The sequence below is a fragment of the Mobula hypostoma genome, chromosome 12 (genome assembly GCF_963921235.1).
Source record: "Mobula hypostoma chromosome 12, sMobHyp1.1, whole genome shotgun sequence".
NCBI classification, from domain to species: Eukaryota; Metazoa; Chordata; class Chondrichthyes; order Myliobatiformes; family Myliobatidae; genus Mobula; species Mobula hypostoma.
In genome coordinates this window covers 24,048,085-24,066,111 of record NC_086108.1, presented here as the reverse complement: position 1 = coordinate 24,066,111, position 18,027 = coordinate 24,048,085, and the positions used below count along the sequence as shown (strand labels likewise).

The following is an 18,027-nucleotide window of genomic DNA, read 5'->3' as shown; positions in this document are numbered from 1 at the left end:
TAAATGCAGAAATAATTGCCATTAGTGTATACTTCTGGGCAGGGTGAAACTACTTTGATCTTCACAACATTGAAATGAACGAATCCTTTTTTCCAATTGCTATAGCTCACTGCTATGAATGTTCTGGCGTGTCAGTAGTGGAGACAACTTGATTCCTTGGTAGTACATGCATTGACCGAACTGTCTTTTTGTGGGCACTGGTTACAGCCAAATTCCAAGCATTCCAGTCCCAGTGACAAGGGCAGAGGGCACAATGTGAGCCAATAGAGATAGGTTCTAGAGGTATTGCTGGCAGCTACCTCTGCAAAACCTACTTCTCCTCTGCATTACAGAGGCTGCAAAGAGAAGAGCCATCAGGACTGTCACAGAGGATGCTGAATAGGCCTTCAGATGGCTATGGGTCAAGAGGTGTGACCTGTGGATCAATGCTGCTGGGACACAAGTCGGGGTCTGATCCACCCTGGCTGTGCTGAATGAGCAAGGGTGTCTGATACTGAAAGACCCGAAACACTTGATGACCCCTGGTTACATCACTGATGATGTGTCCCAGTGCATCCTAGGATGTACCTCAGCCCTCAGCATCATAGATTGGGTGGTCCTCCACATTATTTGGCTATCAGTAGAAGATACATGAATAATTTTAGTTTCAACAATTTTCTTTTCTGAAGGCATCCCACAGGATCGCTGGCACAGGGTGCAAAGTCACCAAACAATATAGTTTTGATCTAGACAGCTGAATGCTTTCCCAAGTGTAAAGCAAGTACAAGTGTACTGATGATGATTATGAGGACATGCTGTCTCCTTTTATTGTCATTTAGTAATGCATGCATTAAGAAATGATAAAATGTTTTTCCAGAATGGTATCATGAAAACACATGACAAACCAACTTAAAAACTAACAAAAACCACATAATTATAACAAATAGTTACAACAGTGCAAAGCAATACCATAATTTGGTAAGAACAGACCATGGCACAGTAAAAGTCTCAAAGTCTCTCAAAAGTCCTATCATCTCACGTAGATGGTAAATCTCCAGCACCGATGCAGCATCCTGGAAGCATTCGACTACAGTCGGACTCCGAGTCCCTCTGAAAAACTCCGCACCTCCGACCACCTTGCGACACCGAGCACCGAGCACCATCTCTGCCGAGCGCTTCGACCCCGGCCTCGGCAACAGGCGATACGCAAAGCCAAGGATTTGGGGCCTTCCCCTTCGGAGATTCTCGATCGCACAGTAGCAACGGCAGTTAAACAGGCATTTCAGAAGTTACTCCAGATGTTCCTCTGAGCTTCTCACAGCTGTCTCTATCAGATCCGGATTGTGCACGGCACTCCTAGTTACACATACCGATATCATTCGGAATGGCCGCACACGTTGCGTCGCGCCACCATCTTCTCCTCCCTCCTGGTGGTACTGGTGGAAGTGACCAAAAGAGTGAATGCTTGGAGGCTGGTGCTAGGTTTTCAGCACTCTTAAAAAGTAAACATTCTTTGAAACTGCTCAAAAAGTTGAATAATGAAATCAATTATTAAAAGATTAACTTTCACTATCTGGGCTAAAGCTCCCAGGGATTTAATAGCTGATTTCTGTTTGTTCTTCCTTTGCAAAAGGAAGAGAAGTTTACTTTCAAATCCTTATATCTCTGAGAGTTTTGGTCAGTTTATTAGATCAAATCTCTATTTAACAAGTTAAACTAGGTACATTCCGATACACTTGCTGACCAAGCTGCAGTAAATCTATAAAACTTGATTCCAAACAGACTAGAAGCTGCAAATTATGAATTATTTAGCTGGACATTAACACACAGTTAAAAATATATGGCAATGTGGACAAGTATTGCAATGGAAACTGAAATAGAGACATGATAGATGGACACCATCACCAGATGTGGAGTTGCATATGGTCCAGATGAATATTCCACTGGAAACCAATTGATGCCCTCTGCACTGCAGTAGATGTTATTTGTATGGATCGAAGTAAGACACTTAACAAAATCCTGCATGGAAACTATAAGGTATAGGAGCAGAATTAAGCCATTTGTCCCATAAGTCTGCTTCGGCATTTCATCATGGCTGATCTATTTCCTTCTTAGCCCCAATCTCCTGTCTTCTTCCCATATCCCATCATGCCTTGATTAATCTATCAACATCTGCCTTAAATATACCCAATCACGTGGCCTCCACAGCCACCTGTGGTAATGAATTCCACAGATTCACCACTCTCTGGCTAACAAAATTCTTCCTTATCTCCGTTCTAGGTGGACTGCGCCCTATGAGAAAGTGGGAGATTAAGGCATATAGGGTCTAAGGTGAACTGGCTCATTGGATCCAAAATTGGCTTGGTGAAAGGAGGCAAATGATGATTGAAAGTCTGTAACTAGTGTTACACTGCAGAGATCAGTGCTGGTACACTTTTTGGCTGATGTAAATTAATAACAGGTTTCAATTTAGGAAGATTGATTTGTAAGTTTGCAGATGGCAATAAGATTGGTGGTGTTACAGATTGTGAAGAAGGTTGTCTAAGGCTGCAGCAGGTTATAGATCAGACGGAATGTTGGGAAGAGTATTGACAAATGGAATTTAATGCCAACAACTGCAATGTGATGTATCTTGGGATGTAATGTGAGATAGGACATACACAGTAAATGGTAGGGAGCCAGGCGGTTCAAGACCATAGTCACCCTGAAAGTGGCAACATGGGTAGATACGAAGGTAAGTAAGGAATATGGCATGTTTGCCTTCGTAGATCAGGACAGAACATATCAAAATTGGGATATTATGTTGCAACCTTATGAACTACCGTTTAGACTACACTTGGAGTATTGTATACAGTTCACTATAGGAAGGAGGTGCAGAGGAAATTCACCAGGATGTTGCCTGATTTGCAAGGTTTTAGTTATGGGGAGAAAGGATTTGTTTTACCTGGAATGAAATCAGGCAAGAGGTAGAAAAAAATATAGGAGTTATGTGCAGGAGGCAGAGTATCAGTTTATGGGAAATTAGACTCATCTTAAATTGTTCATTACAGTGGATAAGCACCTTTTCACCTTATGCCTTTCAATCTTTCAATCAATTTTACCTACAAACTATTGACAAATGATGATGAACTTGCACCAATAGATTTTTAGAATTACCTGAATCTTGACTATGTTCTGTCTCTATCAGAAACAAGTTATTTATAAAGTATATGGTTTGGCCATTAGTTGTAGCATACAGATTCAATCTCAGTATCTGAACTGGATACTTATACTGAATGTCAAGATAACCTTTCATCTTTTAATAGCAATGACTATTGAACTAGTACGTCAGGCGAAATTTGAGCAAGAAATGTAGTTCTTTCTCCAGTGAGTTTGCTTCATTTGTTTTATCAGAGATACATGATCTTACATTTCCAACAATGGAAAAAGGAGTTATTTCAGTTTAGTGACTTATCTAAAATATAGATACCCTAAGAACCCACAGAATTGTCAGCTTGATCCATCAGGGACTGAAATGAGAAACTTCTTCACTCAAGGGAAGATAAATCTCTGTAATTCTCTACCCTACAGAGTTGTAGATACTAAGTAATTCTTGCATTCAAGACAGATTTATTTCTGGAAATTAAAGGAATTACAGGATATGGGAATGATGCAGGGAAAAGTGATATTGTTGAATGGTGGTTTAGGCTCAAGGGTCCGAAAGACCTGCTCCTGCTTCTAATTCTTATGTTCTTGTGTTACACATGCAGTGTTGCTCCTTGAGAGCTGCAACCCAACTCAGTGTAATCTCACAGTTTTTACTTCCTGACCAGTGCAATCAAATTAAGGATATTTGGAAATGTTCCAGTTACTGGAAAATCTTTGCCATATTTCCATCTGTAACTTTAAGACTGAAGGATTGGGGTTTCTGATGGTGAAGCTGCCCTCAGAAACCCTAAGTTGCTAAGGGGTTTTAACATGAAAAGGCTTTCATACTCTTTACTGTCAGCTGTACATTTTCATAGTCAGAGGTGCTTGAGATAGGAAGCGTGCACTTTTCACTTGGTGACCTGTCAAGTTCCAGACAGTAAGTGAACTATTTCCATGCTGAGTTCTGTACTCAGCTCTTCCCACATTGCTTCAGCTTCATTCTGCCAATCTTTACTAGGTAAAGATTTTTCATTACACTGGAGGGATGATCAACACTGTGGTACAAAAGTTCGAATAGTATTTCTTTTGATAAACCATAGGTGTCCTTTCAGTTCTCTGCCTGCATCAATTTACTATCACCTGAAGTGCACTGAAATATTACTGAATCTTTCTCTTTCTGATTATTGTACAATTATCTCTGTTGCAATGCTCAGGAATGAAGCATAAGATCAATCAATCAAATTGGTTGCATAAAATGTAATTTGATGTCAACGTGATGTGTTGCCTGCATTGCTATCACTCGTACAAAATTTATGCTCTCTGAATACTGATCGATTTTCTAGAAGTGTATGATTGGAATTATAACCTTCTTTTTGGCTGTGTGCTAAATGCGGAGAATATAGAAATGCCCAAAAGTCAAACCTGCAAAGACACTGTGCACTTTGAAATGAAGCCATGCTGAGGTTTTGAACACCGATTCCAAATGAATCCAGTCTAATGAAGGATCATTGACCTGAAATACTATGTCCTTTTCTTCCCATATGTTACCACCTGACCTGCTAAGTTTTTTTGTATTTCAGATTTCCAGCAACTGTGGTTCTTTTATGCTTTCCAAAATTTTCATCTCAGCTTTGTGGAGTGGAGAAATTGATTGGCAAAACATACAATACCTTAGAATAAGAGAGAATAAAGTGCCAAATCACTGATCTTTAGACATTAAAAAATTTAAGACAACTGGTTAGATCTTCATTGTGAACCACTGAAGACTTATCTCCTAGGCATGTCTTTCATAAGATTGTCTGCCAAGCTGACTGAGAGGATAAAAACATGGCAGACAAAAGAAAGGACGTATGTAAGATCACCCACCTTGGTGCATATTGTATAAAAAGGTAAGGTATTTATTAACTGCTGAGAAATCAGGAAGTGTTGATAGCCAAGGAATTGTGGTTGTGCTTGTGCACAAGGCAATGCAGACCATCATGCAAGTTCAGTAAGCAATTAGGAGGGAAATAGTATGTTAGTTTTTGCTAGAAAAAGTTTTGATTACAGGATTACATCATTACAAACATACTTCCTTGGCAAGGATATACTTGCTACTGAATGAGTGTAGTGAAGATTCAATGGGGCATTTTCCGCATGAGCATGATGGAGTAAACTGGGACTGTAGTCCTTAGTTGATGATTTGAGATCTCATCAAAACTTTCAAAATTCTTTAAGGAGTTGACATCTTAAATGCAGGGTGATGAATGTTTACCTCATCTTGATAGGGCATTATTTGAGAATAAGGAGTAGGCTGGTTAAGATTGAGGTGAAGAGAAATTTCTACAGCCAGATGATAATGAAACTTGGGATTTCTCTACCCTATAAACCTATGGAAGATAGGTATTTAGTGATTGAAGGGATATGGAGATGATACTGGAAATGGCACTGAGATAGATCAGCCATGATTCTGATAAATGGCGGAGCATGCTTGCAGGCCAAATAGCCCACTCCTGCTCATATTTCTTACTTTCTTTACTCCAGTTCTATTTTCATCTTTCTTCAGTAACTAACGTAATGTCATTGGTATTATTCCAAGATCTGGCAAAAAGTCCAGCATTGTGCTGTACCATGTCAAGGAATGCCAAGGTTCCACAATGTTTTCATGTCTTCACCATTGCTACTACTTTTTAGTGTTTGCAATCTATTTTCATCTGTTTCATACCCAAGGTAACTTCTACTTTGTATAAACACTAACATCTTTTTTCATGCTTTATGTCCATGAAGTCACTTACTTAAACATTTTCTTCTTCAGTACTCATGGCTATTTGTACTTTATCTTGATCACATTACTCATCATCTCTATCTTATGGCATCTAAGCCTTTGTAGTTTGGGGAAACTTCAATGATAATTTCATTCCATAAGCTTGTTTTGTGTTCGAGTGATAATTCATCGCATGACTGAATTTGTTTGTCAATTAAGTCACAATCCTGTTACATCATAAGAAGCTGCTAAAGTTGTAGTATCAAAACAAGTCCTTACTTCTCCTTCCTAGTTTGAAATATATAGTTTTCCACAATTTCATACACCTCACGATTGAAACATGCAATATCGTACTACTTTGCTAAACAAAAGATTCTTTTAGCATTCCATTATGTAAAATAAAAATTCCACTTTGTATTGTGTGTTACAGAACCCACATCAATTTCAAAAACATGACTTCCATGTGGTTATCATCATTCTGTGCTGGCATATTCTTGCCATCAGTCTCCATTCTGTTTGTTGCTCTAAAAGAAATTCTGTATGTTTTATGGATGATCTAAAAGCCTTATGAAATCATTTACAAAAATTCTTCCTATATAGACCACTTGAATCTGAGTATCTCTCTTACATAGATTGCCACAATTTGGGTCAAACTGCAAATATATTGTTATTTCTTCGGTGCTTCTGTATGATTATTATGGTTTGAACCTGCTCAAAGTAAGAGTTCAAATGTTAGTGAAACACAAAAAGCTGGAAGAACTTAGTTGGTTAGGCAGTATCTATAGAGGGAAATGGACAGTCAACGTTTTGGTCAAGATCCTTAATCCGGATTGAGTCACTGAGTTCTTCCAATTTTTTATGCATTGCTCTCAATTCCAGCATCTGTAGTCTCTTGTGTCTCCTTAAGGCAAGGCAAGTAATTACTAGCTCTAGAATCAGCTCCATGAATTCACCTTACTCTCACCTTCATTTAAAGGCTTAATTTTGTTTAGTTGTCCTATCAGTACATATTATTGCTCTTCCATCCTTATTGCCAGTTTGTAAGGTGCATTCACAATGTTTCTGTCCTGGACAGTTCAACAAAAATGGAGAAATACAAGGACACACTTTGTGTGTTTGATTTGAATAGACCACTACACATGCAACTTGTTTGTCAACTTTAACTACTAAGAACAAGGAACATAACCCAGTTTCAGTCCTCAAACAAATCTGGATAAACGTGGTGTGTGCAAGAAAACGTGGGCAACCCTTGATATTATTCTTCTACTCCACACACCAATTAGAAAAGTCGACCTCAATGAGGTATAGCTATTATTGTTCTGAATTGCATTTGTATTTAGGTACAGTTTGAATGGTTCTGTACCTCTCGTGGAAACTCTGTTGTAACCATAGCCATCATAATGTCAGGTGAACATTCTTTTTCAACTGATTGATAAATATGTTTTCTTCTGGTTGCCCAGGTCTTTGAGATCAGACTGAGGAAAGGGTTAGAAACAATTAAACTGTTTGCTACTTTACTAAATAGTAATATAATAACAGTTTTACCCGTTTACTGCTGGTTCACCTCATTAACCCTGGACAGCCATTTTAACAAGTAATCTTGGCAAAAACTGCTCAATTTGTGATGTCTGGCAACCTCCCAATGGTGGATGTGCAGAGACACTCCCTGTTCTGTTTTGTGACTCTTGCAAAGTCTTAGTTTTAAAATCTTTACAGTGTTAATGGGCTATTGATGGGACAGCAGGATCCATGGGCTTTCTTTAGTGTGTTGACAATGTGCTGTTAACGGTGCCTGAGCCCTGCTGATTCTGTTTGTACAGTGCATTTGAGCTGTACAGAACCTTTTAAGCATGATGTTATTCATTTCAAACAGTATGTGGTGGCTGCACAAGCTCAGATCATCATCTCTAGCATCACTGCTCTCTTCACATGTTCAGACAATTCAGTGGAAACTACTGAAACAAATCCCAGCGGTGTTGTTCCTCAGAGATAAACCTCAGTACTGAATATATCCAGTTCATCTGTATTTAAATTTCAAGTGGGCTGGGTAAAATTTTATTGCAGCCAGATGCTCTAATCCACCCTGGGAATATAGATTACTGCCTCAGCCCTTAAAGAGTAACCGAAGTGGGCTCCTCTATTCCAGGAGCTTTCAACTATTCCACTTGAATCATTGTGCTTCAAGAATATCTTCAGGCATGCATATTGCTCTATGCAATCCGGTCTACCCTTTCCGTTCCCCATCTCCTTGAAAGTCACATTCATTACTGGGTTGTTTTATCTCACCAAGTTGATAGTATGACATTAAATTTTTGATCTATAAAGGCCTTACCCTTCAAATCATGGGAGATTCTGCATATAAATGGATAAATTTATCAACTAGCATCAGGAAGAACAGATTGTTACAAAAAGCTCAAGAAAGGAAACCTTCCCTAATCCTTGAGCTAACTAGTTTAAGTTAGGGAGATTCTTAAGTTATTAGGCACACTGGTTTCAGGAATATTGTTTTGACTATACTGCCAGCATCTCAAGAAGCAATAAAAATAAATCAAAGTTTTAAGTAAATTTATTTTCAAAGTGCATATATATCACCATATACAACCCCAAGATTCCTTTTCTTGCGAGTATATTCAATAAATCCAATAACGATAATAGAATCAATAAAAGAATGCATTAACAGGGTGGACAACTAGTGTGCAAAGGGCAAATTATGCAAATACAAAAGAAAAAATTGAAATATTAATAATAATAAATAAATTAACAATGAATATCGCAAACGTGAGATGAAGAGTCCTTGAAAGTGAGTCAATAGGTTATGGAAACAGTTCAGTGATGGACTGAATAAACATAGAAAAATAGGTGCAGGAGTAGGCCATTCGGCCCTTCGAGCCTGCACCGCCATTTATTATGATCATGGCTGATCATCCAACTCAGAACCCCGCCCCAGCCTTCCCTCCATACCCCCTGACCCCTGTAGCCACAAGGGCCATATCTAACTCCCTCTTAAACATAGCCAATGAACTGGCCTCAACAGTATGCTGTGGCAGAGAATTCCACAGATTCACCACTCTCTGTGTGAAGAAGTTTTTCCTAATCTCGGTCCTAAAAGGCTTCCCCTCTATCCTCAAACTGTGACTCCTCGTTCTGGACTTCCCCAACATCGGGAACAATCTTCCTGCATCTAGCCTGTCCAATCCCTTTAGGATCTTATACGTTTCAATCAGATCCCCCCTCAATCTTCTAAATTCCAACGAGTACAAGCCCAGTTCATCCAGTCTTTCTTCATATGAAAGTCCTGCCATCCCAGGAATCAATCTGGTGAACCTTCTTTGTACTCCCTCTATGGCAAAGATGTCTTTCCTCAGATTAGGGGACCAAAACTGCACACAATACTCCAGGTGTGGTCTCACCAAGGCCTTGTACAACTGCAGTAGTACCTCCCTGCTCCTGTACTCGAATCCTCTCGCTATAAATGCCAGCATACCATTCACCTTTTTCACCGCCTGCTGTACCTGCATGCCCACTTTCAATGACTGGTGTATAATGACACCCAGATCTCGTTGCACCTCCCCTTTTCCTAATCAGCCACCATTCAGATAATAATCTGTTTTCCTATTTTTGCCACCAAAGTGGATAACTTCACATTTATCCACATTAAATTGCATCTGCCATGAGTTTGCCCACTCACCCAACCTATCCAAGTCACCCTGCATCCTCTTAGCATCCTCCTCACTGCTAACACTGCCGCCCAGCTTCGTGTCATCCGCAAACTTGGAGATGCTGCATTTAATTCCCTCATCCAAGTCATTAATATATATTGTAAACAACCGGGGTCCCAGCACTGAGCCTTGTGGTACCCCACTAGTCACCGCCTGCCATTCTGAAAAGGTCCCGTTTATTCCCACTCTTTGCTTCCTGTCTGCTAACCAATTCTCCACCCACACCAATACCTTACCCCCAATACAGTGTGCTTTAAGTTTGCACACTAATCTCCTGTGTGGGACCTTGTCAAAAGCCTTTTGAAAATCGAACCTCACAATTGAATGATAATAACTGTTGCTGAACCTGTTGGTGTGAGTCTTGATGGCAGCAGTGATAAAAGAGCATGGCCCGGGTGGGGGGAGTCCCTGATGATGGATGTTGTTTTCCTGTGACAGCGTTTTCTGTTGAACTGCTGAATGGTGGGAAGGGCTGTACCTGTGATAGACTGAGCTGTACCCACTAATTCTTATACGATTTTCCATTGAAGGATATTGGTGTTTCCATACTTGGCAGTGATGCAGCCAGTCAATACCACACATCTATCGAAGCTTGTCAAAAGTTTAGATGACTTGCTCAATCTTCACAAACTCCTAAGGAAGCAAAGGTGCTGCCGTGCTTTATTCGTAATTGCACTTATGTGCTGGGCCCAGTTCAGGTCCTCTGAAATGATAACACTGAGGAATGTAAAGATACTGATCCTCTCCACCTCTGATCACCAATGAGGGCTGGCTCAAGGACCTCTGCTTTCATCCTCCTGAAGTCAGTAATCATCTCCTTGGTCTTGCTGACATTGAGTGAGAGATTGCTGTTGTGGCGCCACTCAGCCTGATTTCCAGTCTCCCTCCTAGATGCTGATTGATCACCACATTTGATTCGGCCAACAATGGTGTCAGCATATAAAGTCCTGTTGTATTTCAGGTTTACACTGCAGAATACTGTTCAAGGGGAATGTTGATAATAAAGGAATGCTAAACTGTTTGATGTACTTCCTATAAATGAAATTTTAAACTGCTACCTTTTCCAAACCTATTCTATTACTTTCAAATATATGGAGAGAGGAGCGGACTTAATGATACTAATGTTTCTATTTGACGTGACACAAAAACCCATGTCCTTTTCTTTAGTTTGGTTGATTAGTATTGTTTAGATTAGTTTTTATTTTGGGGTACTTTGTTTTTTTTTCTCTTCTTTTTCTATGTTACTTCTGCATTTTTTTTCTTATATTCGTATTCTGTAAGATTTTGGGAGGTTTAATATCCATGTGTTAACTGAGTTTATACTTATATATGCTAATTATTAACAATGAAATCCCAATAGCTTTGTATTAATACTATGTTATGTTTAACATTTTGATATTAATAAAAAGATTGGAAAAGAAAGAAATTTTACACTGCTTCTGTTCTTGTCTTTTGCAGGAATGGTGAACTTCAGTGAAGTGGCAGGGTATCCGATGGTACAGCATTGGAAGCTGAAATCAACCCAATACCGTGTAAAGCTCAACCAACGCACACTTTCTACAGGTAGGCAGCATCACTGCTGGACCTCATTGTCACATATAGTAAATGGGTAACCTTCCATTCCTCCCGTGAGCTATGTCATTTTCCTTTTCCCAAAATTTGTATTGTCAGGATCTTATCATGAGATGATGTAAAATTGAATATGCCACACTGGTAAAGGTGCCATTTTGAAACTAGGATATGAAATTGAAGCCTGATTTAACCTGTGAAAGATGCAGTGGCATTTTCTCGAAGCAGTAGGGAAGTCTTCTGAGAGCTGAGCCAAGACCTAATCTTTCAACCAGCATCACTTGAGATAGATCACCTGTTTCCTCACTGAGGGTTTTTGGACTTGCTGTGAGCAAACTGGATGGCCTTATTAACATTGATTACATATTGTATGTATGTCTTTGGCGTGATGCACTTTTATTCATGAGAAGCATTATGTCCATTTAATTATTTCCTTCTGTATGTGTTGCATGAGTTTTTATGTGTTGCATGAGTTTTTATGTACTGTGTCTTCTCCTGTATGTTAACTCTGTCAATGAGAGAAAAATCAATTCAGAAACTGAATAAAATGTTTATAAAGTAACCTTTAAAGTTAATTTCTTACAAAGCCTGAACACATAGTTCAGAGGAATGGAATTTTATTTCAGACTATAAGGGAAGTAATTTTAGTCATTTAGTTACACATCAAGTCTTTAGATCAAATGGAAGTTGAAAGTACAAAGGAGGCTTTACACAAGAAAAATGTATAAAAGGTATCTGGGTTAGTGGTTTTTAAGCTTGTCTGTGGTTATAAAAGGCATAGCTCGTTGAGCCAAGTCCAGCAGTACAGTAAGCAATTAAAAGTGTAGTCTTCTCCTACACCATGATTCCATCTGTTCCAAATACTTCATTTCACTCTGTTTCAGCAATTCATTTGATCCATCTTACTAAGTACATAATGAGATGTAAAAGCACCTGCAGTTACTATAAGCTTGGGAGAAATAGCGCTTTGTGCTGGGACACTGCACTGGAAAAGACACGGATATTTCTGACTGGAAAGGGAGCTGTGAATCTCACAGTGTCTCACTGGTTGTGAATATAAAGTGAAAGAAGGAAGCACCAAATCATTTAAATTCAGTTTTATTAAGTCATTTACAAGCATAGTAAACCTGCATTATTTTTCATGCAAAAAGATAAAATGTAATTTCCCCTTGTGCATTGAATTCTGGAGTACTAGTCTTCAGACCAAAAGCATGACTTTCTCAGGACTGCACCCACGTTAGTTCTGCTGTAAAGACACCACCTTACATAACATTGAAAAAAATCTGCAAATAAATCATTAAGTATCCAGGTGCTCAATGTTTTATCCTTGCTTAGCCGATTGATCTGGTCAGGAGAATTGATTAAACTTCTTGAATTGCTCATGGAATCCTGAGCAAAGGAAAAGAGAGATCACCCAGAAATCCCCTTTCCTCTCTCAAACCAGTGAAGTCTTTTTGAAAATGTATTTGTACTCTCATGCCTCGGGTGCTCCTGAGGGTAGGAGACACAGGGTTAGGATTATTTTGGATCACGTTTCTCCCACAGGAAGTTTCAGTCTGCAGTCACTTATCCTGAAAAGATTCAGTTAGGTGAAGTGCTGGAGAGAATTTTAAGGCATAGTGGTACCTCTGCAGGGCCTGCAACTTCCAGAGGAAAGTGGGAAGGAATAAAGGGAATTCTCGTCAGGTTGGTTCACTATTGGAGAAATAGAACACAGGAACAGTCCATTCAGCCTGCTAGGTAAATTCTAGCCATCAGATGGCCATTTTTACACTAATCCTACCCTAACCTATTTTATTGTCCGTACATTCCCATCAACTCTCTCCTAGATTCTATCACTGTTCTACACTTTGAGGGTAATCAACAGTGACTGATTAATCTACTAAGCTATTTGCCTTTGGGATATGTGACAAAACTAGATCACCCAAGGGAAACCTGCATGGTCACAAGGAGACATGCAAACTCCACATGATGCTGAGATACATCATCAGTGATGTAACTTGGGGTTATTGGGTGTCTTGGGTCTTTCGACATCAAACACCCTCGCCCGGGTGATCCAGCCAGGGTTGATCAGGCCATGGCTTGTGTCTCAACAGCATTAGTCCACGGATCACATCTCTTGATCTGTAGCTGTCTGGAGGCTCACTCAGCGGCCTATGCGACATCCTGATGGCTCTTTTCTTTACAACCCCAATAATGATTAGGAGAGAGTAGGTTCTGCACAGTGAGCAGCCAGCAAAAATGTCTACATCCCACCTCTACAAACTCACATCCTGCCCGCGAGCCCTGTCCCTTGCAGTGCTCTACCAGCTCCTGGTATTTGGCTTTCTTACGTTCAAACACCTCCTGAATCTTAGCAAGGAATTGTCAGTTCTACCATGACCACCTGCTTTGAGGTTTCTGACAGAAGGACCATGTCAGGCCTCAGGGATGATGATGCAATGAAGACAAGGTACTTTAATTGCTTGCCAAGATCGACTTTCAGTTGCCAGTCAGATGCCATGACGAGAAAGCCTGTTTGATGACCCAGACTGAGACTGATGTTGGACTCCAGCTTTGACAAGGCTATGGGCTTTCTGGGTTGGTAAACTGGCAGCACCTGAAGTCAGGATTAAACTTGGGTCAGTGGAGCTATGAGGCAACAGCTCTCCTATGTCACAATATGGTCTGCAAGTATGAGGCCGGATGGACTCAGAGGAGGCATCAAGACCAGGAAACACAAACAGTGAGTGTGACTTAAACTGAGACACATGGAAAAGGTAACTGGGAAACAAAGAAGTCTTTATTTACAGAGGAGAAAAAAAGCATCCAGGAGAACCCAAGAGTACTTTACGCTTTTGACACAATGTTTTAGTATTCTTCAACAGAAAGGTAACAATAACCAATTACCGATAGTTTCAAATGCTGTAATTTAATATCTGGCGTATATTCAAGTAAATTTACAGAATTGCATGTTTGCAACTGTAGCACATCCCAACTAGCGGAACCTCTTTGAATTTTCAATACTGGTGTTCCAAAAGACAGACACTCCAAATATACCCCTTTTGTTACAGTACTGAAGGCATCGATACATCATTCACAATGTGTGAATGGTAGGAACATACATCTATTGTCTTCCCCTGTGCCGTTTCAATGGGACAGAATCAGAATAATTGGTTTCATTGGAAGTTAGGCTGTGTACAAGTTTTATTTCCTGAAGACTGGTTCTCACTTTTGTTAACCCTTACATACTGTTCGGGTCAATTTTGACCCTTTTTGACCTTTGACCACAGTGATAACTCCCTAAATGCCATTTTTTCCTGCCAAATTGTTATGACTTTTCCTAAAGTGACCCAAAATAAGCAAAAATGAAAAAATTTTTAAAAATTAAACTTTTGTACAGGTGCTACGATTTTTGCAACACTGAAGATGTTCCGGGTCAAAGTTTACCCATACTGATTGCAAGCCAGGGAAATATGAGATAAAGATATGGGCAGCCTGTGATGCGCGTTCCAGTTATGCTTGGAATATGCAAGTGTATACTGGGAAGCCAGCTGTGGGAGGCCCGGAGAGAAAGCATGGTATGCGCGTCGTGTTGGACATGACAGAAGGGCTGAAAGAACACAGCGTGACCTGTGACAACTTCTTCACATCTCATGAGCTTGGTCAGGCACTCCTAAAGGAGAAAATCACAATGGTGGGTACTGTGAGGCAGAACAAGCTGGAGCTGCCACCTCCTCTGACTGAAAGAAGGGGGAGAGACGTCTTGTCTTCTAAGTTTGTGTTCACCCATGACACCATAGTTATGTTGTATATGGCAAAGAAGAACAAGAATGAGATCCTCATGAGCACTCTACATAAGGCTGCAGAGGTACGTGATCAGGGGGCAGAAGACCAGCCAGCATCCTGGACTACAATGCCAACAAAGGGGGGGTTGACAACCTTGACAAAGTTACAGGCACATACAGCTGCAAGAGGAGAACAGCCCACTGGCCTCTCGCTATATTTGGTAACATCATTGACATTTCCACTTACAATGCCTTTGTCATCCAGAGTGACCTGAGCCCTACCTGGAGGGCAAGCAAGAGAAACTGGAGGAGGTTCTTTTTGGAGGAGCTTAGAAAGGCCCTTGTGACTCCTTCTATGCAAAGGCGAGAACACCTTCCCCGCGCAGCATTCTCAGCAGCAGTGGGAAGGGCAGTGCAGCAATCTGAACCTGGTCCTGCTCAACAAGAAGGAAATGCAACTTCTGCCCTGCAAAGAATGACTGCAAAACATCGGCTACTTGCAGCAAATGTGGTAGACTCATATGCAAGGGCCACACACGCAAGGTTTCCCACTACGGCTTTGAATGCAAGGACTAGTTTGTAAATAGCAACTACTTTTTTGTTTAGCTTGTTGGTTAAATGTTATTTAATGTTGAATTAATAGTTAATGGTTATAATTAGATAGTAGGTAGTAGGATTTTTTTAATGATATAGCAGTGAGGACAGTGTTTGCTGGTTGTAATGGTTATATAATAAACCCCACAGTTCCAGAATGTTCTTGCCATTTTCAGTTTCAATAAAATATATTTAATTCTTTATGGCTGTTATGTTTTCATGTCTTAGGTAAAATAGGACATTATATTGTGTGACTGTATGTTTTTTCTCCAATGGCGAGTGGTGCAAAACCTAAAAAATACACTGTCCCTCATCTCTGATACATTAATTAAGGATTAATCACACTTTTATTAATGTCAGATAGGCTATTTTGACATTGTAAATACATCAGTGGCTCAAAATTTGGTATAGACCCTTGTTATAGGGGGATTCTTGGGCTAGGGTCAAAATTGACCCTGACCATAGTGGGAAGGTATAAAATCTGAACAGTATGTAAGGGTTAAAATAAGAACCAGTCTTTTGGGGCCCCTTATCTAAGGAAGGATATGCTGATATTGGAGAGGGTTCAAGTACGTTTTACAAAAATAATTCTGGGATTGATAGGCTTATCTTATGAGGAGGGGAATTAAGGTTTATGGGGAAAAGGCAGATGGGTGGGGATGAGTTCATGGTCAGGTCAGCTATTGAATGGCGGAGCAGGCTCGACGGACTAGATGGCCTACTCCTGCTCCTTATGTTGTACTATTTCTTATGTTCTTATCATTAATGGATCTTGACCTGTACTCATTGGAGTTTAGAAGAATGAGTGTGGGGGCAGGGGGAGGGGATCCCATTGAAACCTATTGAATGTTGAAATGCCTCCATAGTGTGGATGTGGAGAGGATGTTTCCTATGGTGGGGGAGTGTAAAACCAGAAGGTACAGCCTCAGAATAGAGATATGTCCATTTAGAACAGAGATGAGGAGGAATTTCTTTAGCCAGAGAGTGGTGAGTCTGTGGAATTCATTGCCACAGATGGCTGTGAAGGCCAAGTCATTGGGTATAGTTAAGGTCGAGGTTGATTGATCCTTGATTAGTCAGGGCATGAAGGGATACAGGGGGAAGGCAGGAGATTGGAGTTGAGAGGGAAAATAGATCAGCCATAATGAAATGCTGGAGCAGACTCGATGGGCCAAATGGCCTAATTCTGCTCATATCTTCTGATCTTAATTCATAATTATGCTACCCATAATTTCATAACCCAGAATGATCTCTAACAGTGAGACCACAACCATTTTCACCTTTAAAGTTTCCTTCACACAAAGGAAGCAGGAATGATGTTGGAGCCAGCAGTGACATGGCAGAACACTGCTGGGCATCCAATGGAATACTCTCGAATTATAAAGAGAGCGCAGGAAGAGGTGTGAGCTAAACACTTATTTTCTCATCTGCTCCAATATTCTTCGCAGTGTTTTTGTATGACTTCCTGACCATTAACATAGAAACATAGAAAATATGTTCAGAAGCAGGCCATTCGGCCCTTTGAGCCCGCACTGCCATTCAGTACGATCATGGCTGATCATCCAACTCAGAACCATGTACCTGCCTTCTCTCCATACCCACGATCTCTTTAGCCACAAGGGCCATATCTAACCCCCTCTTAAATATAGCCAATGAACTGGCCTCAACTGTTTCCTGAGGCAGAGAATTCCACAGATTCACCACGCTCTGTGTGAAGATTTTCCTCATCTCAGTCCTAAAAGGCTTCCCTTTATCCTCAAACTGTAACCCCTCATTCTGGACTTCCCCAACATCGGGAACAATCTTCCTGCATCTAGCCTGTCCAATCCCTTTAGAATGTTATACGTTTCAATCGATCCCCCCTCAATCTTCTAAATTCCAGAGAGTATAAGCCTAGTCGATCGAGTCTTTCATCATATGAAAGTCCTACCATCCCAGGAATCAATCTGGTGAACCTTCTTTGTACTCCCTCTATGGCAAGAATGTCTTTCCTCAGATTAGGGGACCAAAACTGCACACAATATCCAGACAACAGGAATTCTGCAGGTGCTGGAAATTCAAGCAACACACATAAAAGTTGCTGGTGAATGCAGCAGGCCAGGCAGCATCTCTAGGAGGAGGTGCAGTCGACGTTTCAGGCCAAGACCCTTCGTCAGGACAATATCCATGTGTGATCTCACCAAGGCCTTGTACAACTGCAGTAGTACCTCCCTGCTCCTGTACTCGAATCCTCTTGCTATGAATGCCAGCATACCATTCACCTTTTTCACCACCTGCTGTACCTGCATGCCCACTTTCAATGACTGGTGTACAATGACACCCAGGTCTTGTTGCACCTCCCCTTTTCCTAATCGGCCACCATTCAGATAATAATCTGTTTTCCTGTTCTTGCCACCAAAGTAGATAACCTCACATTTATCCACATTAAATTGCATCTGCCATGAATTTGCCCACTCACCTAACCTATCCAAATCACCCTGCATCCTCTTAGCATCCTCCTCACAGTTAACACTGCTGCCCAGCTTCG

General features: G+C 40.6%; 1 protein-coding gene across 1 annotated transcript in view; it reads left to right on the top strand.

The window, feature by feature from the left end:
• Positions 1 to 18,027, top strand: part of astn1 (astrotactin 1) — a 2,838,691-nt gene that overhangs the window by 2,341,570 nt on the left and 479,094 nt on the right. The window contains exon 15 of the mRNA XM_063063753.1: positions 11,029 to 11,133. Coding sequence (XP_062919823.1) covers positions 11,029 to 11,133 — 105 coding nt within the window. The remainder of the gene's footprint in view (positions 1 to 11,028; positions 11,134 to 18,027) is intronic.